We start from the raw sequence: 27236 nt of genomic DNA, 5'->3' as shown, positions 1-27236 counted from the left end.
CATGAATTCATGTAGTTTTATATATAACGTAGCTTTTGTACCGTTTGGCGTTATTCATTATTGTAACGTAAGATTTGTGGTAAAAAGTTTATATTACACTAAGAATTAGGTTTATATTTTCGGTCGAATAAAAATTATTTTTAATGAAATGGTATCTGTTCTTTTTATAAAAATGCCATTATTCGAGTCACCAAATTTTATTTAAAATTTCGTAGCAGAGGCATTTTATCAGTATATTGTATTTATATATTTAATAATACTGCTTTATGAAATATTCGACTCAACCTCCAACTAATGAAGAAATGATTTTATTTGTAAAGTAAGTTTTTTTTAAGTAACTTCTCATAATTATGTATCAATTTTTAATAAACTCGCTACATCATCGAATTGTGATAGTCTTCTATTTACTGAACAAAATGACAAAGATTTTAACTTAAATAACGGTGTCATAACATAGATACTGCAAAGTATTTAGATATAATATATACATATATATGATAATAATAAGCGCATATAATTTTAATGTGTAGCAATGATAGCAGCAATATTTACATTGCCTTTGTTAGTGATCATATTTAAATTGCAATTAGATGGCAGCACAATGCACTCGACTCATAAAATCAGCTGCAGCGCATACTATCAAATGGAAGGAAGGATACATATATTTGATATGAATTTAAATTTAAATTTTAATTGTCGCATCTTTTGCACGGTAAATATTTAATTCTAAAATCTTTAATAACAAATGAGTAAAATTTATGATAAGATTGTATTTAAATAATAAGATAACTAAAGTATATAGTATATTAAGGAGGAAAAAAATAAAGAGACTTTGTGTTGACGTTTTTTACGTTCTTAGTACAGTTGCTCTCGAATCATTACTGGAAAAGTACAAAGCGATAGTTAGGCCAATGATACATGGCAGTGGTACCTGTAAGCTCGAGCAAACTATTTCATGTTAATTTATAACTTTAACCAAAATGCCCGAGCAAAATTCAAGTGATCAATATTCAACATGGGTAAGTTTATAATCGGTGTTATAGATTTTATAATTTTGACATATTCTGATATCACATAACCTTTGGCCGTAAACAAAACCTTTCTCGGTTATTGAATGAATGACTTGTTGCTACTTTAAGACTTTTGTTTTCTATATATATGTAGTTTTGTTATTAATGTGCATTTCAGGTTGGTCTTATATACGTTTTTAACTTAATTGTTGGAACAGGAGCTTTAACATTACCCGCTGTTTTTAGTCAGGCAGGATGGGCTCTTGGATTAAGTGTTATTTTAATACTAGCATTTATAAGGTATATCTATAAAACCTATATACTTTAATTAATCAGTTTCAAGACTTAATTATATATATGTATATTGTTTTGTTTTTACAGTTTTATCACTGTTACATTTGTGATCGAGGTAATGGCATCTGCCAATGCTATAGTAGCATGGCGACACATTCAACATCGAAAACGTGTATGTCTTTCTCAAGATTCATCTATCAACGAGTCAGAGTCTGAGGTTTTTAGACTTTTCCTATGTTGTGCTGTCTATGATGATTTTTCTTTTCAATAGCATTATATTTTTTGTATAAAATAGGCTATATATCCTGCTCTGTTAGCCATTTGAGATCATTTTTACTTAAAATATGTGCTATTTTATGTTATGTTTTAATTGTAGGTACTTCAAACATTAGGTGAATCCGGTCCTTCAAATTCAGATTCTGAAGATACACCTCTTGTTACACCATTTTCAAGTAGTCCTGATTGTGCAGACATGACATACCGATATTATGTAATACGTGATAAAATAGAAATGGGGCAAATGGCATCAATTTTTTTTAATAAATTTGGTACAACATTATTCTATTTATGTTTTGCTATATATCTTTATGGAGATTTAAGTATATATGGTGCAGCTGTAGCAAAAACCTTAGCTGATGTTGTTTGTACTTATCAACCGGCAAATTTTACATGCAATTCTACAATACCAGATACTGAACCATGTTGGGAAGAATTTGCTCTGGATCGGGCAGATGCATATAGAATATTCCTTGTATGTATAAACAGAGTTGCTGGTATATACCTCAACAATTATTGTTTTCTCATACAGTGATAATAAGTATCATTTTCAGACTACATTTATATTATTGCTGGGTCCTTTTGTATTCTTTAATATTCAAAAGACTAAATATCTTCAACTCTTAACTTCAGGAATGCGATGGCTTGCATTCACTATCATGATTGTATATGCTTTAAAAAATTTAATCATTCATGGTGCGCAAGGAGATCCTCCAGCTGCAAATATCATGGGTAAGTTTATCCACATAACTATAAAAATATGTATATATTTTTAGTATTTAACTAAATAAATTTGTTGCATATGCGTATTTCAGGTATACCTAGCTTATTTGGTGCTTGCATTTATTCATTTATGTGTCACCATTCTTTACCTGCATTGATCGCTCCAATCGCAAATAAGTCTACTTTGACCCGATCTTTGGCATTGGACTATTTATTAATAGCATCTTTTTATCTCTTACTGGCACTAACTGGAGCATTCGCTTTCGAACATTTGGACGATCTTTACACCTTAGATTTTAGCCCCCGCGGATCTGGAGATTGTTCCAAAAGTAACAATATTTTTATTATTCTTATAGAATATTTTTTGTCGCTTTTTCCAGTATTTACTTTAAGTACAAGCTTTCCTATCATAGCCATCACCCTTAGGAATAATCTACAATCATTGTTCCTCAGCGATGACACATCACATTTGTGTCTTCGTAAAATTGTCTTCCCAATATTGGCAATACTGCCTCCGTATATGATTGCTATGAGTATCAAAGACTTATCGATATTAGTGGGAATTACAGGATCATATGCCGGAGCAGGAATTCAATATTTGATTCCAACATTTTTAGTATATTATGCCAGACAAAAAACAAATAGACTTATAGGTCTTGGTGTCGTCAATAAATTTGCAAGCCCATTTTCCAGTAATTGTTGGCTAATTTTTGTTATAATTTGGGCCATTGCTTGCATGATTTTAGTATCCGTCAATTTTATACAAATTCATTTCTATTCTATAAGCGTACCTTTAGGATAGAAATCTTATGAAATACTAAATCGAGGATTTAAAAAAGAGGGAAGGGTTAAATAATGGTGCATACTTGAATTGTTTTGTCTTTTAGATCTGCGAAATCTAGAGCATATCTAAAATGATATCATTGGATTTGAAATTGGTCATTTACTACATGTAAAAGGAAAATTGTGATACTAGTGATTTTAATGTTTACGTTAAAATCATTCTTAAAATACATGAAGCTTTTAACAGTAACTCAAATAATAAGTTACCAATGAGAAGAAAAAGTACCTTTAAAATATTAGTAAATATTTATTATTTAAAATGTGTTATAGAATAATTGTAGAAGGTAGAACAACTGAGCAATTGTCCTTGATAATAAGACACCTTCATACAACTTTTCACACTTTGGCATCATTATTAGAATATTATCTTCTCCATCATATAAGAGAAAATATGGTATTAATAGTGATAATAATACTAATTATGATAATAAGAATACATTATGACACAATGTGTCATAATAAACTGACAATACACTGGCACAAGTCAGGATTAATCTCGTACAAGCCGAATGAATACATTTAATTTATGTTGTAAACTTTTATATAATATCTTTTGTATATTTTTATTCAATAGAGAATATGCCACTCTTAATACAGTTTTTACTGTACATAAATGTCTTTCAACTAAGTGATATTTGGTGGCCAACTAATAATATTTTGTCCACTATTTCAACGGTATGAAGGTATATTTTAATCTGTAGACTCGTACAATAAATAAATGTATGTGCAAAACTATCGAAGGCCTGTATGATACATCAAGAAAGAATTTATTTTAAAAATTTTCTAGCATACTTTATTTTTTATGTGCATAGAAAATATTAGGCAGATTAAATGATTGTTGTTGATTGTATAAATTTGATTTGTATATCACAGAACATATTTTTATATGTATATGGTATATAATTGCCAACAAAGTATTCGCAATATGCCTCTCATACCGTGTACTTATACAAATATAGTATGTAAATATATAAAATGTGTACACATATATTTTCTAAAAATAAACAGAAAAATAAAGAACTGATTATATAAATTTACATTGATTTACTTTTATATATATATATAGAGTGAAAACCTTACTTCATGGCTTCATGCAAAAAATGTTTCAAACAGAGCTTGAAAAAGACATGATTTAATATCATTAGCGGGTGGGCGCCTAGAGCATATATGAAGGCTTACTACGTTTTTTTATACGTTGGATGGGTTGGGGATGCCTCCAAATTCATGTTCAAATTTGGAACGTTCAAAATTTTTCATTGGCAGCAGAGGTAAGGACGCGATGTTCACCATCGAAAAAATATCAATAGAAGTATTTATAATTTTCACACAATACTTATATTTGTAACAAATTTTAAGCATTTTCTGACTAAGATTAAATCGCAATTAAAGAGATTCATTACAAAATTGTATACTATTAAGATATACGATATATAGATAATTAATCTGTTATATTACATATATTTTTAATTTGAAAGAAAATAAACGGGCATATTTAAAATCATCCTTTAATACTAATGACTAATATTACTAAAACTATAATAAAGTAAATTTGATATCATTGATTTCACTGAGTTACTCAATGTTACTATCTCTGCCGAAGCAATATTAATTTTCATAGGGTGAATTTCTTGTTTACACGTTTTCTAATTGATTTTGAACATTTTAATATTCAAACGGCATTAATCATGTATTATAGAAAAAGTTTTTCGCTAAAATGTTTATAGAAGTGCCGGGCGAAGGTAACAGCAAAGTTACAGCAATCAGTTCGGCGAAAGTATATTTTGACTAACGAAGAAAGAGGTCACGAATAAATTCGATTTATTCGTTATTCACGAATAGCAAATAGACTAATTAATGTTATTCGTGAATATATTCATTACATATGTATATATATATATATATAATCTGTACATACATAATATATTCTGTATATACATATTTCTATTTATTCATACATTACTTATATATTATACTTAGCAGAAGAAATTTTAACACGAATAGATTTCTCTGTAATAGTCTAACAACATAAGGTGGCACAATAAAAGCATTATTTTATTTGTATGAAATCTTTACAACTCTGTCGATTATCTTTATTAAAGTTTATTTCCTTAAGTTGTAAGATATCATACAAATCATTGTCTCTGTATACATTTATTCAATGGAGAATATTTATTTTATACAAAAAAAGATCAAAGAATTTGAAATATAGAACGAATTATTTCTTCGATTTTATACTTTTGTGAGCAAATAGACTAGTAAAAACACTTTGGGTTACCAAAATAAGGTAAAAAAAATCGATGAGTAAAAGACGTTTATACATATCATCTATGTATAAATCATCGTTACAGGCTTACTATAAAATGTTGAATGTAAAAAAATTTAAGGTACTATATATTAAAAGATAATAGATTATTTATAATGAATATACAATAAATAGAAATTTGTTTCATAGAAAGATACTAAAAACATCGCATAAATGAATACCCCAAAGTGAACACGTGTATCATTAATTGACCGCAAGAAATTTAAACGGACTTATAATAAATTTTTACGCGATACTTACATCGAATTACGTTTGATTTTCTTTTTGTTGATATCGGATACGATTTTTATTTTCAGATCACAACTCGTGAAATTTGTATTTGAAAGCTGAACGATGGCACATTTTCAATTGTGTTAAATAAATAGCATAATGTTTGTGCAGTGAAAAAGCTTCTTTTTGTCTGGAGGTTTCAAAGCCAAAATGCTTATACTACTCCATTCTTCTTTGGTCATCAGTCTTTAATTGTACTACAGGTTTTCGGTTAAAACTCGTCATAATCGTTGAAATCCTACCTAATTATTTAGTATAGAATACTTTTTTGTTTTACAGAAGTTGTAGATACATCATCATTAAAACCTTTTGTAATTTCTTTAAATTGGAATCAGTTGAATGTTAAATTTTAAGATATGTCTTTCATTTCTTATTGATTACCGAACTTAATTTGCCACGTATTTTTGAATTAGCATTTATAAGTTATGAAGTTACGCAAATAAGATTCGTGATAATATAAATATATGTCCTTTCCGTTCATGATATTACGTAATCGTACAAACAGTGAGTCAAATATTATACTTTCATTAACATCTGTTATTACTTACAACATTTAATCAACTGCGATTTATATAACTTATTTATGTTATATCGGAGCAGCATTTAATTTGATTAGTTAACGTAAGAATAATTTGAAAGCTTTAACAATAGGATACTTTTCTCACTTTCATTAAGTTAGGTCGTTATTCATAATTGTTCAAGTATGGACAGGGTGCATCATTATGATCTACGCATTCTATAACGGGATCATGTGTGCTATCCCACATTCCGGGGCCGCATTGTCGGCAAAGCCCTGCTAATGTGCATGGTAAACGTACAAGTTGACGAAAATGATGAAGTAGGCCTCTTGCCTTTCTCAATATGAGATTTCCATCCATATACATAGCTAAAGAACTAAAATGCAATAGCATCTCGTCTGTTCTCAGGTCTTGAGCTATTACATCATCTGCATAAACACACATTATAGCAAGACAAAGAAATAGATGAAAATGGTCGGTTAAATAATTTACCCAACAAGCTTCCCACATTATTAACGCTACTTCGGTAGGAAATTCACGTTTTAAACATCTGTAAAATATATATTATTAGAAATGAATCTGTATACAATTATAAATTTTTTATAATTATAAATTATAATTATAAAATTTGTATTTACAAGAGTATCCATCTATGACAAAATAGAAGCTCCAGGGCATCCGTATGTTTTTGTAGATGTGCATAAAAGTCTGGTACCATTATTCTAACTAATTCCCTTAAGTAACATAAATTTCTGTCCATATCTACATCAGTAGGCGTACACACAGCCACAGATCTTTGCATTAAGCCAGCAAAGCACCAAAATGCTTCGATTTCGGAATTAAGTTCAGCTAATAAAGGAGCCAATAAATCAGACATACCTTGAGTATATCCTAATCGGGCATTATAAACTGCATAATTTAACAGAATATTTCTGTAAAAGGTAAAATACGATAGTGTTAATAGTAACAATATATATTTGAAAATTAGCATAAAAGTATAAAATATATATAAAGTATAAATTGAAAAATTAAATGATTATTGTTATACAAACATACTTCATTATTTCAATGTTTGGATTATCCTCTCCAGCATAATAAGGATTTCCTCTGTCAGTACGAACAACATCTTTTTCTACAATACACACCACATTTCTCCAGAAATAGTCTGCTTGTTCTGGGCCCATACTCAGTCTACGTTTTTGTATTTCCTCATACTCCTGTCTACGAATGGCATCAATATGTTCTCTATCTTCATAGGTACTTTGATATGAATAACAATGAAGAAGGAAGGGCCACACAATTTTCCTTAATGCAGGTTCTAGTCCACCAAAAAATATTCCTTTACGAAGGGCAAGATCATCCTCTACCTGACCTCTCTCATTTAATAAATCCTTCCAAGCTAGCGATGTAATCATCGGTACTTGTCCCTCCTCTGGGTGTAGTTCATCACGACTTACCTCTGGCCGACATACCATGAAATGCCTGAATTATAGAAAAATTGTGAGTATTTAGTAAAACATTAATTGTGTTTTCATTAATTAGATTCTACCTATATGGAAGTGTCTCCTCAGCGTCTGTATCTAAGCGTGGATAAAGCAATTGGTGCCATTGATGTAAAGTAGCTGCCAGTCTGTCTAACCCACCATGATGGAAATGTAGAATCTTGTATTGGCTCTCTCTACTTGCAACTACTAATTGACCAGAAGTACAAGCTGGATCAGCAAAAAACAATCTTAAGGATCTCATTTCGCTGAGATCCACTGAAAACCTTCTACATCTATGTGCTCTACGTAATGTCACTGGTGAAGCTGTTGCACTTTCAGGGAATGTGAGGTTATGCTGTAAAGCTAAAAGTTCAGGTGATCTCATCCATGATGGGATTTCTTCAGCTACGAAGAAACAAATTTTACACGTTAACAACAACTACAGTTTAATAAAAAAAATAATCAAACTAATAAACTAAGTACCTTCTGAAGATACACCAACCGATAAGCTACATGTAGAGGTTAATGACATGCTACGGCTTTTCAGACTAGTATCATCACAATAAGGATATCTCATTTCTTCGTCGATACTTATTCCATCATTTTCATGCGATTCAGAAACTTTTTTATCTTTACACTGTTGATTCTCGTCATGTTTCAAATTCAGAGATTGAGAACGTAATTGATTCAAACCGATGCTGTGATCACTTTCTTCATGTATAGTAGACGATAAACTGTCAGACCGATGATAGTTTGTTTCCCGATTGATATTGACATTTGGAGTCTCTTTAACTTCTGACGCAAGCAGAGTTTGATGATCACATATGCTTTCTCCGTCATCGTTTTTCGTATCGTCACCTTCGAGACGTGCACTTCGTGGGAAACCACCAGAACAAACGCGTTCACAATCTCCGCAATTAATAGGTTCCTTTACTTCTAAACAAACGTCAACCTTTTCAGCATTTTCGTATTCACATTTTAAGTCACAACTTTCCTCTGATATTTGGGAATGATGAGAGCTTATGTCGGTGTCTCGATGAGTAGCGCAGTCCGGCTTCTTCACGCTTAAATTCTCTAACGTAGTGGGATGTTTACGGAGTGTACTATTCGGGATCCAACTGAGATGTAGAGTTGGTACATTAGAATTTTTATTAAACCTACAGGTTATGGCCATATAACCGGGATGATGTACCACATCGGAGTTCTGTCTCATTAAAGTTGGTGGGTGAACGCATACGTTATTCTTGCAAAATAATGCTTCGCCATCCTGGTACATAGTACGACGATTGTCCTGATTACAATCGCCTAAAATATAACTGCTTGCCTTTTTCAGAATATTTGGCAGAGGCATCTTCCTTTAAGGCAGATCGGTACATATAAGTCATCTAGTAAATTTTATTAGAGAGCGGTGCGAGGATTTTTGCGTTTGTGTAATTAAAATGGCCTTTAGACAATATTAAATCGTCGCGGGGTTATAACGATACCCGAATGACGATCGTTAAAGTGATTACAAAGTATTATGTGCAATTATAACGAATCCGTACGAATACAATCTGACTCTTGACACTGGAGAACACAGTATTAAGTTAACAGTTCCAATTTCACTATTTCTTTTTTCTGACAATTTTTAGACAATATCTATGGAATACTTGGTGTTTCTAGAGAGCATCAGAACTGCAGTGGTGAAACTTCGTCGCGCAGAAGCGCGCGAATAGACCTGCATCGAAATGCTATAATGAACTGATTTCTTTTCCTGTAATGTTTCCTGTTGCCATAGGCTTATTTAAGCATGCATGCATGTTATCACACCAATTAGCTTTGATATATACATAGAACCGATAAAATGTGCACACATATGGAGAAGCATGCATCTCAATCACTTAAGTCTCTCGTCTTTACCTGTTCTTTATTATCCTTGTACTACGAAGATAATATGTTGTTAAAATTCTTTGTCAAAATATCAGAGATCGTCAAGATTCCATTTTCTAACATTCCTTCGTTTAAAATTCTTGAAAAAAAGTTAATCGACTTAACTTTCACTTGAATGGATTCATGAATGAAAGATGTATCATCGGCACGTCACTATTCGTTGTAGACATATATAATCGAATTTTGAATGAAAACCCCAAGTATTTTCTCAAATGCGGAGCGCCCGTTACGATCACTCGTAATAGATCACTGTTACGCGGCGTTCCTTATTTATTTCATTGTTGGATTTCTAACGATAAATGAATTACAAATCTAATATCAACCCGCTGCTTAGTACTTTAGTAAAACGTGTTTGCCAACAGACAGAATACAGATGCCCCTTATCCAGGATCAATATTTCCATCTGATCGTGAACCTGGTGGTTGGCTTACTATCCGAGCTACCGACATAACGTTGTCTAGCGTTGTACATATGGTTTTTATTGATTTTTCTCCTTTTATTAAGTTTGAATTATTTGCTCTCGATTTCGTAAAAAGAACTCGTGTCTTGTATTTGTAATTTCATTTAAAAAAATATTTTTATGAGCGACCTTCGTTTCTAACTTACCAACGATTATTTCAAGTATATTTAAAATATAAGCTAAATAATTTCGTAAAAATATATGTCTTAAATTACCTAAAACTATTTAGAAATGAAATAATATATTTATATCAAAAATCGTTTTTATTATTTTCTAAGAACTTTCTTTTCTATGAATACTGATAAAAAAAACTTTTTGTTATTGATTATAAAAATGTATGAAATGTATAACATACATGTAGAGTACGATTATCATTTTACAAACTATTTTAAACTCAAGATATCATAAGTGTTATATAAAATATCATTGACAATGATATACATAAAATATATTGTTGATGATTAGGAACATTTAAAAGTTACAAATGGTGTTCTGTTTACTTAATGGCATGTGTCTTTTTGATAATGAAAAACTTATTACTATATCACAGATCATAATATATTTATATAGATTAGTGCAATTCATAATTAAAAAGTATTTCGTGAGTATTGTCCAGTGCTAATGCTGCTTTGGGTCCACGTTTTAAATAGGAAATTGTAGAATATGCAGAGAAATGAAAATCTTCTTGTAAATAACCGTTTCCGAGTAAATGTCCTATTATAGCTTCTCCTGATTCTCTTGTGAATTTTGGTATTGGTACAGAGGATACTCTTAATGTTGTGGCACCTTTACCATACCAGGCATCTATAAGCTTTAAGGCAGTCAATCTGGTTTCATTTTGTACTGCTCTGGTCATGAATTGATATAAATGTCTACAATAAGGAGCTATATTCACTTGTTTACTCTCTTTAGGTTTCCGACAATGATCACACATTTCCGCACAATCACTTCTAGTCCAAGATTCTTCAAAGTGTACTGCGATCAAACTACGTCTACATGATGTTTGATCTAAACAATATTCTAGCATTTTGTACAAATTTTGTAAACCAACTTTATCTTGAAACACCATTGTGCTTAATTTAAATACATCTAGTAATCTATATAATACTATGGACACAGCCTTTTTTCCATCTCTACCAGCACGTCCACTTTCTTGATAAAAGTTCTCCATTGATTTTGAAATGCAATGATGAATAACAAATCTTACATCTGGTTTATCTATACCTAATCCAAACGCGATAGTGGCAACTACAGCTTGGTATTTTCCTGATATCCATTTAGAATATACTTCTGATCTATAGTCTGCCTCTAACATTGCATGATAACATCCAACTTTCAAGCCCAATGCTCTTAAATCAGTTGTCAATTGTTCTGCATCTTTGATAGTAGTTGTATAAATTATGCCAGATTTATCCTTAAATCTATTTTTTAATAAATTTTCTATCATAGCTAAGCATGTCTCTTTATCTGTTGGTTTTCGTCGAACTTCGTAAAATAAATTTGGTCTATTAAAAGTAGCTCTTAAAACTAGACAACCTTGAATATCTAACATCTTCTGAATATCCACAATAATTTTAGCTGGTGCAGTGGCTGTTAGACCTAATACTGGCACACCTGGAAACATAGACTTTAGGATTCCTAAAAATTTATAATCAGGCCTAAAATCATGACCCCACTGACTGCAACAATGCACTTCATCTATTGCAAAACAATCTAAACGTTTCATTTCAAAGGCTTTTTGCAATTTGTTCATAAAGCGATTAGATTTTGCCATGTACTCTGGTGTAACATAAATTAATTTAAGATCAGATTTCTTATCCACCAGTGCATTCATTATGACTTTTACATTTTCTTTACTACCTTTGGCACTTAACATTCTAGCTTTTACATTATGTTTTTGTAATCCATGTAACTGATCTTCCATGAGTGATATTAATGGTGATACTACTATTGTAATACCTTTACTAATAACAGCAGGTAACTGATAACACAAACTTTTACCACCACCTGTGGGCATAATTAAAATAACATCTACATTCGACATAATTGCATTCATAGTTGGTAGTTGTAATTCTCTTAATTTATCTATTTTAAAAACATCCTTTAAAGCTTTTCTCAGATCTTTGGACCAACTAAAATCTTCTTTTGTCCAATCCTTCTTTGATACAGAGAGACTTCTTTTCAAAAGTGCATCATCCTTTAGCTTTTCCTTACGTTGAATTAAAATCTGTTTACGATCTTCAAGCTTTTGCATTTCATATTCGATCTGTTTCAATTCAAAGTCAATAGCTGTAATTTCGTCTTTTTCATTGTCTAAAAAAAGAATAATTATAACAAATAATCTTAGAAACCTAAAATGTGAACATAACAAAGAACCATATATAAATACATTGATATGAATAATAATAATAACGATCATGAAGCGTAACATTCCAAATTTATTTATTTTTGAAAAAATATTGTCTTTAATATCATAAAACAATAACAAACCTTGATCTTCACCATCTATAGTTATTATTTCATTCTGACCTTGATTTTCATTGTCTACAGTTATTTCTTTCGAACTGCTCGCAGACATAGTAAATAAATTAAGAAGATATTTACATATGACAATAGCAAAGAAGATTGCTTTGTATTCTACTAGTAAATAACAAGTGCTGTTTAGTTAAATTATGCTATAATATAAAATGTACACATTCATGTGTCAACGATGGTTCATACAACGCTGTATGTAACCTAACATAACAGTTTCTATCAGAATTACATCGTACCGATCAGCTGAGTCCAGTTGTTTTTTAGTAGTACTACGTAGGGATCAGGCAAGTAACGTTGCACATATTGTTAGTGTGTGATATTAAGTAATCTAATGCACAAAAAAAACGTGATTTAGTCTCGATATTAAATATAATAAGCCATGTTTAATGCAATGTATCGTGCTTGTCCCTCTTGGCTCGAAAACACATTAACATCTTTGTATTTTAGGGGTACTCCTTTTTCTTATTATATTTTCAAAGAAACTTGTAGATATCTTTATTTTATTATTTTTATACTTCAGATTTTAGAATTTGTACGATCTTTATCAATATTTTTACTTTAGAAAAATATTACTTTTATAAATATTGTGTTTTAATATAAAATTAGATTTTCATTTAATATGAAAATTTTTTATCCAAGATATAATCATAAAGTAGTTAAAGATAAATAAATTTCCATATTTGTAAGTATTTGAATACATATAATGTTCAAATATTAAAATTACTGTTTACTTTAATATACAACTGTTTTACAAATATCATTTTACAATATATATATATATATATATATATATATATATATATATATATATATATATATACTTATATAAATATTATTCTACATATGCTATTAAATTTTAAACATTACGTTGTATATCAATTTAATTCAGAGGTCTAAATATAGATTTTGCAGATTGTTGTTTGATCCAAGGTATATATCAATGATATTGCACATGTGGGAAAGATAAGAAAGAAAATGATGTTTTCACTTTTATATGATAACAGACTATACAGTCTCAATAGAGTGCACATACATTTTATTGTATACATTAAATTTCAATATTAAATACAAGCGCTTTCATTTTTTTTAGCCAAAAGTATTTCAACCAATGGTTTTTATGCAAGACATTGCAATTCTATAATAATAAATCAAGACAACATGAAGGTTCAAATATTACCTGCACTCCAAGATAATTACATGTATCTAGTGGGTATTTTTTTACTTTTTCCTCTTTTGATTATTAAGTTTTCATTTGCTATTTCTATTTAAAATTACAAATTATTATTATTTCATAATAATGATGCTGATGATAATTTATTATGAAATTTATTTAACATTAAGTTTTGTAATTTTATAAGATTATCGATGAAGCGTCGCAGGAAGCTGCAATTGTTGATCCTGTTGATCCTGACAGTGTTGCGTGTGCAGTTCAACAAAATAACGTGTGTTTAACAAAAGTTTTAACCACTCATCACCACTGGGATCATGCTGGAGGAAATGCAAATTTGTGTAAAAAATTTAATAACCTTCAGGTATATGGTGGAGATGATAGAATAGAGGCACTAACATGTAAAGTAAAACACAATGATACTTTCAACATTGGAAAATTACAAGTTCGATGCCTAGCAACACCATGTCACACTAGCGGACATATCTGTTATTACATTACAGGAGATCAAGAATCACCAGCAGTATTTACAGGTACAAATATAAATTACGTACTTAGTTGTTTATAAGTTAATCAAAAGATAATAAATATTAATCTGCAGGTGATACACTTTTTGCTGGTGGCTGTGGTAGATTCTTTGAAGGTACTGCAGAACAAATGTACAAAGCACTTATAGAAATTTTGGGATCGTTACCTAATGAAACTGTAAGTATATAATCATATTTAGATCTCCATTTGAAATAATCACTGATTAAAGTAAGAAGGATATATTTTGGATATTTTATAGAAAGTATATTGTGGCCATGAGTACACAGGAAATAATTTAAAATTTGGAAAACACGTGGAGCCAGAAAATGAAGCAATTCGCCAAAAGATAGAATGGGTTCGTATACAACGTGAAAAGAATAATCCTACTGTGCCAAGCACTATTCAGGAAGAGAAATTCACAAACCCATTTATGCGAGTTCACGAACAATCTGTTATGGACCACACTGAACAAAAAGATCCAATACAAACTATGGCATTCCTTAGAAGGGAGAAGGATAATTTTAAGGCATAAATTTATCATTGTTACAAAGAAATCAGTGATGGTTACATGCTTTTTTTAATTAATGTACAATGTTCTTCCTAAATAATTTTTGTTCATTTTATTTATAAAATTTTGCTTTGACTTTCTATACATAAATATTGACATATGTGCAAATATATGATTATAAATTACGTATTTATAAATATCATTATCTTAAATACACAAATACTATGTTATATTTAAAGACATATGATTTGGCGTGTCTTCCGATTTTTTGTTATAAATTTGCATTTCAGCAACGTATTTCTCTTTGGATCGTTCATACATGTCGTAATATACCTAAAAAAGACATGTACGATAAATATCTTAGTTCAAATATTAGAAAGATGCACACGACTTCTTTGTTAGTACAAACCTTTTTATCTTCTGAACTGAGAGATTTCCAAGTAGTTGCAAGTTGTCTAGTGAGTTCTTGTTTGCTTGGTTCTGGTTCTCCGGCTAAGCGTTCCATAACACGGGGTCTTTGTTCTTGACAGAACTGAAAGAATGGGTTTGCTGGTCTTTTTGGAGCATTGGGATCTGTTTTTGCACCTTTCCGTTTTGTTCCTTTCTTAGTTTTCTCTTCTTTAGAATTATGAGCAGTGGCTTTTGGGCCTTTCTCTGGCTTAGGTGTTACTTGAAATACATTGTTTTCTTCAAGTACTCCCATAGGTGCTTCTCGCCAACGGTCACCATGTTGATCCAAACGATCAATTAAAAATCTAAAATATAAAAGAAATATTTTAACAAATCATGCTAACGGTATGTAATGAGATACAAAACAGGTATATTAGTTATTATTTTAAAAATAAATAATAAATATATTTGTAATATTCAATATATAACCTAGAAATTAAACTAACTTCTTTTCCTTTCTTGTACGTTTAAGAAGTTTTCTAACACGTTGGATACGATAAACTAATCTCTCATTTTCCTATAATTAAAAAGTCAATAGTTTCATTTCTTGCATATAAATAAATCACTTTGTAAAATACAGAATATCAAAATCAAACATAAACCTGTTGTAAAACTTCACACCTATCTAGTAGGAATTGATACTTTCGTTTATAAATATCAAATTCTTCTGGTTCTACATCATATTCTGATTCGTCTGACATTTTAATTGCCTGTTTTAATTAAATAAAATCAGTATTTTTTTCACATTGTTTTTGTATCATGTCGACAGATTCAGCACATTTATTTACCATAATACAGCAGTAATATGATAGGTGCCGCTAGTATAAATATTTCTTATCAATAAGTTAATAACTTTATCATCTCATACATACATATTTATAAATGAAAAATATATTAATTACATTATTCATCTGTAAAAACCATACAGCTGTTTATTAATTTAGTAAAATTAACGAATCTTTATTGTTTAATTAATATTTAAAGTTAATCAAATTTAAAGTAATAAAAATTAGAAATCTATACAGATATAAACTGTAACATACCATATTTATAATGACAAAAAATTGTCTAATATTCATACGTTATTAAACTCTTAGAAAGTTAACTTTGAAGGGTTAGAAAATTTCTATTTAATTCTAACAAATAATATTTGAATAATAATAAAACTTAGATCACATACTATATGTATGTACGTACAATTTATTTCGTTACATTATTTAATAATACATTTGGTAAATACGTACTTTATGTTGATAATCTCGTAAGGTAAAATCTTCTATAAGAATAAGGATAAATAGTTGATTTATATACAATCATAATGTCCATTATTTTCAAGCATATTCTGCACATTCGTGCGAGTGGGAACAATTATGTATATCACAACAATCGCAATAATATCTGATAAAAATTAGAGCAGATGAGAAAACAAAATTCTATTGTTTTGGATATTACTGTGAAATATACAATTATCTTTATACAATTTATGCTTTGCAAATAAGTCTGTAGCATGAAAAGAAGGAAATTCAAATAAAATATTTCAAATTACTCAAAATAAAGAACCTAGGAACGAAGAATTAAAAAAGAGAAAGGAAAAAATGGTATTGTAATGGAATTTTGCATTTCTTTTGATCCTTCTCTACTTTGCGCCACAGACTGCGTCGTCCCTGTCTCTTAAAACGACCAATGGAAGTTACGAAAGAAGGGTTGCGTCGATACACATGCGCAACTAATCACAATTCACCCTGGACTTGAGACACGGTCAAAACACATATCGTTCTCCCTATCGCGTTATACTTTCTTTGCTCGCTTCTCGAAATCTCGCATTTTACATTCCAGTGTCAAATCAGCGTGTCCTTTCTGTATCAGTAGCCGTGTCATTACACCTGTCTTCATACAGATACATTTCCCTCGAGCGTGCTTTACTTATTTTTCGTGTGTTATAATAAGTTATTTTTTTGTCAATTAAATCGTTAAGTTATTGTTTCCCGCGCGTACTATGGAGTGTGTAGCAGTTTTTTAGCATTCGCTCCAGTTCGCCAGGTCGACTTTTGGTGAGTACTAATGCCGAAAACATTTTTATTCGTCAACAGAAACCGAGCACAAGACGTTAGACAAGATTTACTCGCGTGCGTAGAAATGGGTAGAAGGGGTTTTAACGCAGCACGCGCGTGCGAAAGAGCTTGCTGCGAGATCAATAGCAGCCATTGCGGTTATGGTAACACGATCAGCTGATCAGCTGATGCTTATTTTGTTTACAATTATTGTACTGTCGCTGTTTGTGGTTAATTATATCTGTCAAATATAACAGGTTAATGTTCTTATAATTTTAGGAGTAACGTACCTATTATAGATGTTTAACGTCATCTTACCTTCAGAGCAGAGAAGATTAAGTTTGTTTTTTTTTTTGCCTGTAATAAAATGTCTTTGCATTTAGTTCTGTTTATCGAAAAGGTTCGGTTGTATTATACGGTGATGTAATTTTAGAAGCAATGTACCTATTACAAATTTAATCATTTTATCTTCAGAATAGATAAAATGAAATATTTCTTTGTTTACAATAAAATATCTTTGCCTTTAGTTTCTATTTACAGAAAAAGTTCAATTACGTTATGCGGCGATGCTTCAAAAGTAATTTCTATCCGAAGAGAAAATGAAAAGCTAGTTTTTTGGAGAATGTTACTTTATTTTGAATAATTCATTGTTTTTAGTACGACGCTATTGTGTCATTGAATATTTTATCATGTAATGTGAAATTCAAATAGTTAATAGAATTTTATTACTGGAAATAGTCATGTTACCGTGGCGGTTACTTCATGACATTTAACGGGTTCTTGTTAAGTTTAGACGCGTTATATTTGTATCGCTAGTTCGGTATGACTGTAAGACGAAGTCATCGATGAAGCGCATGAATTTCAATTATAAGTTTACAAGCAAATCTGTAAATGATTCAATAAAAAATTATCAGAACAATACAATAAAAATTTACCGTATATGAATCATGTGAAATTTAGCGAATAACATTGAATACCGATAAATTGATACATTGATATATTACAATTGATACGTTATTTTAAGATACCATTGATATAATATACGACATCGTAATATAGAAATAGGATGTTTTTCGATATTTTATCTTGATACTAAATTTATAGTGTAAACGAAAAGATTGTATTGTTTAAGGGATACATTGAAATTGTAATTTGTAAAAGATAAATTTTATAAAAGTAATATATATATATAAGCATTAAAATATAAAATATAAAATATAAAATATATTTTTCTTATTTGAAGAATAAAGCCAAATGTATAAAAATAGGAGTTTCAGAAATAAAAGTCAATCAATATAAGTTTGTAACACACAAACTAAGTATTATAACACTAAACAAAATTTAAATAGTTACATTGTTGTAGAATTAAAAAATGGTATAAAAGAACTTCTAAATACTCTATCATTATTACAGGGATCTAAGATAACAGCTACTATTCTATATGCGTTTGTTATCTAGCATTTGATAGGAATAAATACGAATGAATTAATATATTTTCACGAATAGGCAAACAATTTATGTGATTCAGCCTTGCATTCTTCGTTCATGTGTGAATATTATTAACTGATAACACGTGTTTCTGCATTGTAATTGATCACTTTATAGTATCGTTTGAATCGTTTCCCTAAAAAATTCTCGATTAAAATAAAATTTGTCTACCCAACTTTGTTTATTATTATTCCTCAAAATATTGTTTACAAACTTTTTTAATTTACTTTGCCTTTTTACTTAAAAGCTTCTTTTTCACACGACTTGTTCATTCGAATTAAGAAATCGCATTTCTTTTAACTGTAAATTTGTAAATAATACAAAAAGTTTAAAGGAAAATTAGATTAAAAAAGCTTCGATAAATAAGACGAATAAAATAGAAGCTTTTAGATAAAAAAGAAACCTATACTAAAATGTTTGTAAGAGAACGAATAACATAAAATAATAAATGATAATTTGTCGTTAGAATTTTCTTAATGCGATCATTTACATAATTAAGCAAGGTAGGAGGAAGCGCGTTTTTCAATTTATGTCGTTCTCTTCTCCGGCAATAAATATACACGATACACAATACACGTGTCTACTTTATGATCCTGAGTAAGGGATGAACGATGCTCGTTAGTCTTTTGTTGTAGATTCACGGTTATACGTATACGATAGAGCTTCTATTTTCGTCTTTTTTCTCGTCGAAAAAGAAATTTAAGCGATATTTAAAGCTTTTTCAGAGAGATTGAAAGGTAAGAAGTCGAAAGAGAGTAACAACAAAATAATTTGAAGATATTGAAGAATGTTTATGTCTTGTTATTAAATTTCTGTGAAATAATATAATCTTTGATAATAAATCTCATATAAAATAAATAACGAGTTATAAAGGAAATATTTTTCTAAAAGCTACAAAAAATTTCTTTAATTTTATATTTAAATGATATTTGGATACTATTGCGTTGTAGGTTATTGAACTCATATCGATATGTATAAGTTGAATGAATTATTAAAATTTAATAAAATTATTAAAATAAATTATTCAAGTAGTAATAACTAAATGGATCAAAGTTTATTATTATACGACCCTTTACATTGAATAACGTACCGTTACATTTTAGTAATATACCATTCTGGCTGGTAACAAATAGGGCTAACAAATCTGTTTATAACAATTATTAGTTTCTAGATTTCAGATTAACATAGAAAGACCTATTACACATATATAAAAATATTAATCGTAATTATTAGACCGCGGACATTTATGCAAATTCATATTTTTATGGACACAACTAAAAAAAAAAAATGTAACATATTATATACAGATATTTTTATGTGTTATACACATTCTGCGTGCTTTTGCATTTTTAAACTTCGCATAAATGTATAAAAATTGGCAGTCTAATAATTACTAAACTACGTGAAATTCAAGGATACAAAGGATAATGTTCAAAATTATGTAAAATCTATCCAAAGTAAGCAATGCACCATCGTGATATTTATTAATTAATTCCTTTTCCATTTTTCGTTTTCTTCGTTACATTGACGAAAATATGCATTTGTATAAAAATCTGCAGTCTAGCAATTATTTGCCTCGTTGTCAAACAACATTCTGGCATAGGAGCTTACCTTAACAAATGTAGGATTACCCTTTTGCAAATAATCGTAGAAGTTGTACAAGTTTGAACAAATTCAGCGAACGCTTATTCAAGTCGAAGATTTCCCTATTCCCTAACCAAAGAAGACTCGCGATGTAACAATGTGTCCCGTGTGATGCAAAGATCCGCAATGCAGGCTTCTCGAGGGATCTTCGTGCTCTTTCTCGGCGAGGAAGAGTCGTTTTAAAGGTTTCTAACGTTCTCTTGTAACCACGACCTAATTACGCGCCAATGTTTCGCGGTATTATGATACCGCTTCGTTGATTCGCAACTTTTCGATCCTTCGAAAGGTTGACTCTCTTACATTCGTGAGACTTACACGTGTAGCGAAATGATACTACTTCCTTGTTCGTGCGATCGCAAAATTCTCCTGATTTATCCGCTATTTTATTAAATTACAAAAATTTTACTAGAATAATCAGTAAAACTAGAGAAAAAGGGCTGCAACACCCTTGATTTTTCGATGTGTCGTAAAGAAAAGGGCCCTGAGTAAACGCACTTTGTTCGAAGCTTGGGAATCACGGTTCAAAAGTTACGAGAGAAAGAAAATTGCATTGCGTTTGATTTAAGTTGTTTCCCCTATACGATATTGATTCATTGTTAGTAGCAATTCAACGTTTATATTTCTCACTTCTATGATGAGAACATGCTACCATAATTCGACTTAATGCGATGTAAGTACAAGCTTCCTTTTGTCATAACTTTTGAATCGCGATCGTTCCAAGTTTCGGATAAAGCGACTCTACTTTTATCAAATAATTATCTTGAACTTGATCGTTTCATATATTTTGGGGATTTTAAGAATTTTTTCGAGTGTAATATTTATAGATTTAGTTAATTTCCTTGTTCCGTGATAAATACATAAAATAAATAAAATAAATAAAATACATGATAAAGTTTAATATTTCGGGCTAGGGTGGGCTGACTAGCTATCGGTTTGGGAAAATTTCTGGTGGGCCGGCAGGGTTTTGGTGTCTCTCTACGCAGAATTTAATTAATGAACTAAAAACGGACGGCTGGTCATGCTGGTAATCTTCTGGTAAAAAAAATTTAAGTCCCAGCTCGCCCCTGATCTCCAGACTTTTGTATAAAACGAAATTTTTTTACGCGAAGCGATTAGAGAGTTTCCACATTTAAAAAGAATTTTATTACGATAAGTACTACTTTTATAGCTTGACGATTTTCTATCAAAATTATATCAGGTTCGAAATATTAAGAATCCTGTTAGAATTTTTAAAGATTTGTAGATATAATAACGATAATAATCTTTGTTTCCGCTTGCTTTTCGGTTTTCCAAATGACCTCCGTTTTGCTTCAGTATATTTGTAAAAATAATATATATACCCGCTCGAAAGACGCCTTTAAATCGATTTACTTATGGCAATGTACAATTTGGCAAGAAAATGAAAAAAAATTCATGATTTATCATCTTTTATTCACTTTTCAACAAATTAAACGCAAATAGTTTTCACATACATATTATTTATCGTATTTATGCACATTTCTGATAATCTGCAGAAAATTGTGAAATGTTTTTCGACTTCTAACACCCTTATTTATACGTTTTTGTATTGTGTCGATAGGATTATTATTCTCTAAGCCAAGTGTCGATGAAGCAGATTTTTCGCAAGTATCGCATGTATAATATATATCGTTTCCTCATCGCAGATAAACTTGTATTAGTTGGGGAAAATTGAGGAATTTTAGTAAAGTTCGCTGCCACGAGTTATCTTATCATACTTTTAACCTTTCAACGAGACTGTTCTATGCTATTGGTATTACTGTACTACATTTTTATTTAATCGAAAACGACTTTACACTTTGCGGTAATATTAAATGCGATCGCGTACGTATTTCAGAGCGAACGACGATCAATAATTTTCATTTTTTCCTGCATTCATCGATTTAACGAATTTCGACACTATCGATTCGACATTAATTTCATTAACATTCTATATTACGAGGTATTATCGAAATTGGCCAGCGTGCTTATAGAAAAAGACTTACTTAATGCTTAGCTTCGCTTTAATGATAGTCAAAGATTATACGAATAATAGAAATATGAGCTATTAGATTTGTAAATTCTAATACGTAGTACGTCTATCTCGCACATGACTAATTCGATTACTTTGCAATAGTTTGTGCAGATTCGCGATTATTTCCTGATTACGTGTGTTTCTACAAGTAGTTTACTGTATTGTGTATGAACGCTATGATGATTGTATTATATTACTATAGATTATACGTTGAACTTTCTGTATTCATTTTATTGGCAGGTTATCAATATGATTTTTTATATTATAATATTGTATAAATATTAAGCAAGAGCAAGTTTCCTGTTTGTACATTTTTTCATTTATTCGTTTTTCAGTGTTTCGTGCTATTCAACATTCTGCGTATATTTCATATTTGACAAAATGTTCATTTTTATATATATATATAATTACAAATAATTAATAATTAAATGAATAGATTAAATAATTAAATAATTGAAAATTCGTAGATGAGAAATCTCATTGGTATAGGCCAATGTCTGATGCAAATTCGTATACGTTTGTTCAAGATGTTGCACGCGAGTGTCACTTGTGTTTGCTGTCTCATGATAAATGATATTACAGTTACTGTGTTACTTTTTTTTGGAAATTTCCTCGGCATTATTAAATATCATAATCACTTGTTTCAAAAACATATTACAAAAATAAACATTTTATGACCGTCCATTTTTATAATATATCTATTTATTTTTCAGGAATTTCGCGGTATTTGTTTAAATAATATAACATTTATAAATCAATGATACAATTTCGCAGTAAATTAAATTCCATCGTGTATATTATAATGTACGATTGTTTAAACAATTCCTCATTTAAGATACAAAATGTAATTGTTTGATTTAATTAATACAAAATGCGAGAAATTTGCAATATGCGAAACGATAAATTGTTTTTGAGTTTCCTCGAGCATGAAACTCAAATATGGCGGGATAACTTTTCACGACATACAAGTCTTTTCTCTCGAACACCTGACAACTTGGATCGACACTTTGCATGTGGAATCAGTTTCGAGGAACTCGATGATCTAAATCAAAAAGCGAAGGTATCGTTTTTTCCTGCAATTCGATTCCATTCTATATTCGTGTACAATATTTTCCTTCTCATATTTTCCCAATCATAAATCTAACGATCATTTTAAAAACAAAGTAAATAGTTAAAATTTTATCAGTACTAAAACGTGTTAGAGTTTGATTTGAGTTTGATGTACGATATGATAGATACGGATAATAATAGTGTTTTCAAGCGTGACAAACCTGTTTAAAGGGCATTTTAGTTAACCAAAAGTATACGAATCCCCTTAGGCAATCGAGAAAAGCTTCGTCGCATCTACTCGATACCTGTATCTTCCAAAAGATGAAAAGGTAATATTTTACACATCTAGATAGAAAGAAACATCACAGGGGTTTTTTTATAATCGTTATAAACAATTCAGGCAAAAATACGATGGTCAAGAATATCACCTTGTTGCCAAATGTCAGGGTGAATTCTGTAATCGCAGTTTTCGCGTGTATTGATCATATTTTCACGTCACGTTTTGCATATCCTCGCTTAATTAAATATCTCCCTCCTTCTTTCAATTTTAATATCTTTAAATAACAAAATGATACTCTTCACTGGAAATTCTGCTCTCGATAAATCATTAGATTATTCGAGAATTACCGTAAATTTAAATAATCTGTTTGTTAACTTTGTTAAATTTAATTTTCCGTTACATGATTACGTACAATAAATCCTTCCTACAATTGGAGAATCGATCCACATTTGAATAATCTGTTTTATTGGTTTTTCAATTCAATTTAATTTTGTATTATCGAATTACGTTAAATTTTTCATAGAATTTCCTTTGTATTTATAATTATATAGTATTTCTGATAATAGTACTTTGTAATTATATTTATTGTAATAATTGCATAATTCCAATACGTTTATCATGAAATCAGATAAGGTTTTAACAGAGCATATTTATACATTGGAAGAAAAAAGTTTGTAGTTATATAAACTTATTGGAAGGAGATATTGGAGCAGTATCGCATCCAGTGCGTTCCAATGATAACAATTATTCCTTATAATTCGTGGAAATTCGCGCCACATGATCGTTAACAGGAAAGTATAGAAATTATCCTTATTTTTGTGTGTAGCTTTCAGATAATTTACATTTCTAATAAGCGAGTGTAACTACTCATCGTAAAAGTAAAGCGTGTCGGTACTGTTTAAGGATGCGATTGTATACGTCGATAGTTTACAGTTATATAGATATCGTTATTATTAGTTTGCTATCACGAGATAAAATGATAACTTTACGAGAGGAAAGATATTTATTTGTTATTTTATATACTGGAAGAATTGATTCAGGACATCTCGTTTCTGAATGACGAGAACCTTCGATTTTAAAATTTTATCAGTACTAAAACGTGTTAGAGTTTGATTTTTGTTCGGTGTACGATATGATAGATACGGATAATAATAGTTAACCATAATTTTAGTTAACCAAAAGTATACGAACAGAACATAAAATACTCAAAAATTCTACATACTTGATAAAAAAATAATCTTTCCAATTGTTTGGTTTATATATTTAGTAGCTGGTAGTCTGGTATATAAAGTATCTTAAAATCTAATCTAAATCTAATTATTTTGACTAACATATTTATTTTATTTTAAAATTAAATCAAGTTAAATTTTTATAATAAAATAACACGTTTTCCCAAAAACATGCCATAAAGTAAAATAAATACCGTGCTTGACGATCTCGATCGTACACCTCCGCGTATTTGGTGTCTTCCGATGAACACGCAGAAAGCACGAGTGTATATAAAGGGAAGGATAGAGGCGAAGAACTCCGTATCTTAGACTTGGAGGCAACAGTCCGTATGCATTGGCGAGAGCATTGCCAGCTATCAGTATTAGTTCGGCCGTCCTCATGTGCGCACCCGAGGCGCTCTGCGCGACATCGTTACGACCATTTCATTAGAGAAAAACGAACTTTGTGTTTATACATATAGGACACGTTCGTCGCGCCTTTCTGTGTATACTCGTGCGAACCGGAATATAACGAGTAACGTTCCAAGTGATTCAGTGGAGTTAATCGAAACAAACAATCGGCAAGCAAAATAATTCCAAAATAATCGTATAACGTTGAGATTTCTTTCCAACGTAAATTACCGTAAGAAGTACATATCTATTAACGATGTGAACCGTCGAATGTTTGATTTACTCTCTTCTTGTTTTAACCGTCGATCGATAGAAGATTATTAATAACTCGTCGTATTATTTCGATGAAGTTACTGGTAAACGAAGAAGAGGTATCTTTCGAATTGTTTAATACTTTAACGTGTTTATGGCATATAATTGTTGATGAAATATTTTCGTTGTCTTACGATCGTTGTTTACGATTACGTAAAGGGTACGAAGCGCAAAGTGTATCGCGATGCGACGTACAGATAAATAACCGAATTAAATTAGTTTCACTCGCGTAATTTTTCTGGACGCAGTTGCCGTAATCCATTCGTATTACGTTATTCGTATCGAATAACCGGTCTTTTTTCCGCTCCGAACCTTTACTTCCGACGATGAATCAGTCAACCACATGCTTCATTTTCGTAACGTCTCCCCGAAGGTAAACAAAACAATCGGCGATTCGATCGTACGAAAATACATGTAGCTTCGATGAACGGTCGAGAAAGAAGGGAAATTAACGGAGCAGAAGTTTCATCGAGAGTATCGAAGGACACGAGGACCGGAGAATCTCGAGTCAGCATCTAAGAAATCTTATCTAAGTTCTCGCGATAAATTTCGGATAAAATCTCTGTGTAATGGAAGATTAATGGGACCGAGTGTCCTCTGAAAGTCCGTGAAATGTGCCGTATCCTTGCATCCATGTTGGCGACGAGATTTCGCAGGACGTCGAAAAGTCGCTCGACGGGACTCGACCTTAAATAAAATCAACTTTGCAGTTTCATTCGATCGATATTATCCGTTTCAAATAATTTATAAGAAACTACGTAATAGAAGGAATGGAAAAATACGTTTTTCATAAAAACGTTCAAGAGCTTATGGAATATCGGAACTTGTTTTTTAAAAAATCTACGATTGTTTTTCTTTACTATCACGCCGAAAAAGTAGCCTATTAAAGCACACGTCAAGAAATTTGGACGAGTTTAAGAACCAATAAGGACGATCGTTGTTTCGAGTGCCCTTTTCAGTGTGTTTTTGATCCGCTAGAATTTACCGCGGTCAAGTAACTTGTATTTTATTATACGTGTGAAACTATTTAAAGTTGATACTGTGAAACTGAACGTGATAGGTGATGTACGGTAAATGTTTTGGCACGCGAGAAGAATATTTTGATATCGTTGTGAACCGCTGACGCCATTGTGACTTTTATCAGGATTAGAAAACCAGGTGTCGCCGCGTCATGGTATGTTTCCCTCTGTTTATATTCTTGGTTCAATGTCACTGTCACGGTTACTGCAAAACCGATACCATTTGCTAATAATCTCTGTAGAAGAAGAAATACGATCCAAAAAACGAATTCAAGAATATTAATTGTTCTATGACGAAGAGTAAATTATATCGGATATGTACATATTTAAAATTTAAAATTCTGTAGAAAAAATGACGTTGTATCTTAAATTTTTGGTACACTTTTAGTAAATAAAATAAACTAAATTTATTCAAAACGTAC

At 30.6% G+C, this 27236-nt stretch overlaps 5 protein-coding genes across 17 annotated transcripts in view; 2 read left to right on the top strand and 3 right to left on the bottom strand.

The window, feature by feature from the left end:
- Positions 1–15: 15 nt before the first annotated feature.
- LOC100646589 (hydroxyacylglutathione hydrolase, mitochondrial) lies at positions 16–15111 on the top strand. Of its 10 annotated transcripts, XM_048407559.1 has the most exons (11): positions 585–712; positions 860–1019; positions 1189–1310; positions 1392–1521; positions 1681–2055; positions 2135–2312; positions 13756–13871; positions 14024–14107; positions 14198–14366; positions 14435–14538; positions 14621–15111. In XM_048407559.1, exons 2-11 carry the CDS (start codon positions 981–983, stop codon positions 14891–14893), a joined length of 1590 nt encoding a protein of 529 aa, XP_048263516.1. In that variant the 5' UTR covers positions 585–712; positions 860–980; the 3' UTR covers positions 14894–15111. The 10 variants fall into 10 exon arrangements, with proteins under 10 accessions (XP_012166150.1, XP_003396984.1, XP_048263516.1 ...); XM_048407557.1 differs by having other exon boundaries at positions 588–712; positions 1392–1476; positions 14024–14366; XM_048407554.1 differs by having other exon boundaries at positions 588–712; positions 14024–14366.
- On the bottom strand, positions 4459–9458 carry LOC100646226 (TBC1 domain family member 16). The gene is made up of 5 exons (XM_012310759.3): positions 8225–9458; positions 7807–8146; positions 7314–7739; positions 6896–7189; positions 4459–6807 (listed from the first exon to the last, which is right to left on the bottom strand). Exons 1-5 carry the CDS (start codon positions 9090–9092, stop codon positions 6423–6425), a joined length of 2313 nt encoding a protein of 770 aa, XP_012166149.1. The 5' UTR covers positions 9093–9458; the 3' UTR covers positions 4459–6422.
- On the bottom strand, positions 10557–12755 carry LOC100646469 (ATP-dependent DNA helicase Q1). Its single transcript, XM_012310756.3, has 2 exons — positions 12621–12755; positions 10557–12443 (listed from the first exon to the last, which is right to left on the bottom strand). Exons 1-2 carry the CDS (start codon positions 12706–12708, stop codon positions 10702–10704), a joined length of 1830 nt encoding a protein of 609 aa, XP_012166146.1. The 5' UTR covers positions 12709–12755; the 3' UTR covers positions 10557–10701.
- LOC100646785 (non-histone chromosomal protein 6) lies at positions 14959–16112 on the bottom strand. 2 transcript variants are annotated; one of them, XM_003396940.4, is made up of 4 exons: positions 15922–16112; positions 15766–15836; positions 15279–15624; positions 14959–15202 (listed from the first exon to the last, which is right to left on the bottom strand). In XM_003396940.4, exons 1-4 carry the CDS (start codon positions 16018–16020, stop codon positions 15092–15094), a joined length of 627 nt encoding a protein of 208 aa, XP_003396988.1. In that variant the 5' UTR covers positions 16021–16112; the 3' UTR covers positions 14959–15091. The 2 variants fall into 2 exon arrangements, with proteins under 2 accessions (XP_003396988.1, XP_020719554.1); XM_020863895.2 differs by lacking the exon at positions 15766–15836 and having other exon boundaries at positions 15941–16112.
- A 469-nt stretch (positions 16113–16581) lies between these two features.
- LOC100645991 overlaps positions 16582–27236 on the top strand; it is a 30135-nt gene continuing 19480 nt past the window's right edge. The window contains exon 1 of one of the 3 annotated variants that reach the window (XM_012310754.3): positions 16582–17370. The gene's annotated coding sequence lies outside the window, so the exon portion shown is untranslated. Of the gene's footprint in view, positions 17371–25429; positions 26970–27236 lie in introns of those variants that run through there. The other 2 variants (XM_012310753.3, XM_003396933.4) reach the window with 2 other exon arrangements.

This window comes from Bombus terrestris, chromosome 7 (assembly GCF_910591885.1).
Source record: "Bombus terrestris chromosome 7, iyBomTerr1.2, whole genome shotgun sequence".
Classification (NCBI taxonomy): domain Eukaryota; kingdom Metazoa; phylum Arthropoda; class Insecta; order Hymenoptera; family Apidae; genus Bombus; species Bombus terrestris.
The sequence above is the reverse complement of the archived record's forward strand: the minus strand, read 5'-3'. Positions and strand labels throughout refer to the sequence as shown.

Excerpts from the sequence above, each read along its gene's own strand:
- LOC100646785 (XM_003396940.4), bottom strand. The coding sequence starts at position 16,020 with ATGTCAGACGAATCAGAATATGATGTAGAACCAGAAGAATTTGATATT. Across the intron at positions 15,837-15,921 it reads GGTGTGAAGTTTTACAACAG|GAAAATGAGAGATTAGTTTA; the intron begins GTTTATGTTTGA and ends TTTTAATTATAG. Across the intron at positions 15,625-15,765 it reads CGTACAAGAAAGGAAAAGAA|ATTTTTAATTGATCGTTTGG; the intron begins GTTAGTTTAATT and ends TTTATATTTTAG.
- LOC100646226 (XM_012310759.3), bottom strand. The coding sequence starts at position 9,092 with ATGCCTCTGCCAAATATTCTGAAAAAGGCAAGCAGTTATATTTTAGGC. Across the intron at positions 8,147-8,224 it reads GGTTGGTGTATCTTCAGAAG|CTGAAGAAATCCCATCATGG; the intron begins GTACTTAGTTTA and ends GTTTCTTCGTAG. Across the intron at positions 6,808-6,895 it reads TGTCATAGATGGATACTCTT|ATGTTTAAAACGTGAATTTC; the intron begins GTAAATACAAAT and ends TATATTTTACAG.
- LOC100646589 (XM_048407554.1), top strand. The coding sequence starts at position 981 with ATGCCCGAGCAAAATTCAAGTGATCAATATTCAACATGG. Across the intron at positions 1,020-1,188 it reads GTGATCAATATTCAACATGG|GTTGGTCTTATATACGTTTT; the intron begins GTAAGTTTATAA and ends TGTGCATTTCAG. Across the intron at positions 2,313-13,755 it reads TCCAGCTGCAAATATCATGG|CCAAAAGTATTTCAACCAAT; the intron begins GTAAGTTTATCC and ends CATTTTTTTTAG.
- LOC100646469 (XM_012310756.3), bottom strand. The coding sequence starts at position 12,708 with ATGTCTGCGAGCAGTTCGAAAGAAATAACTGTAGACAATGAAAATCAA. Across the intron at positions 12,444-12,620 it reads TATAGATGGTGAAGATCAAG|ACAATGAAAAAGACGAAATT; the intron begins GTTTGTTATTGT and ends TTCTTTTTTTAG.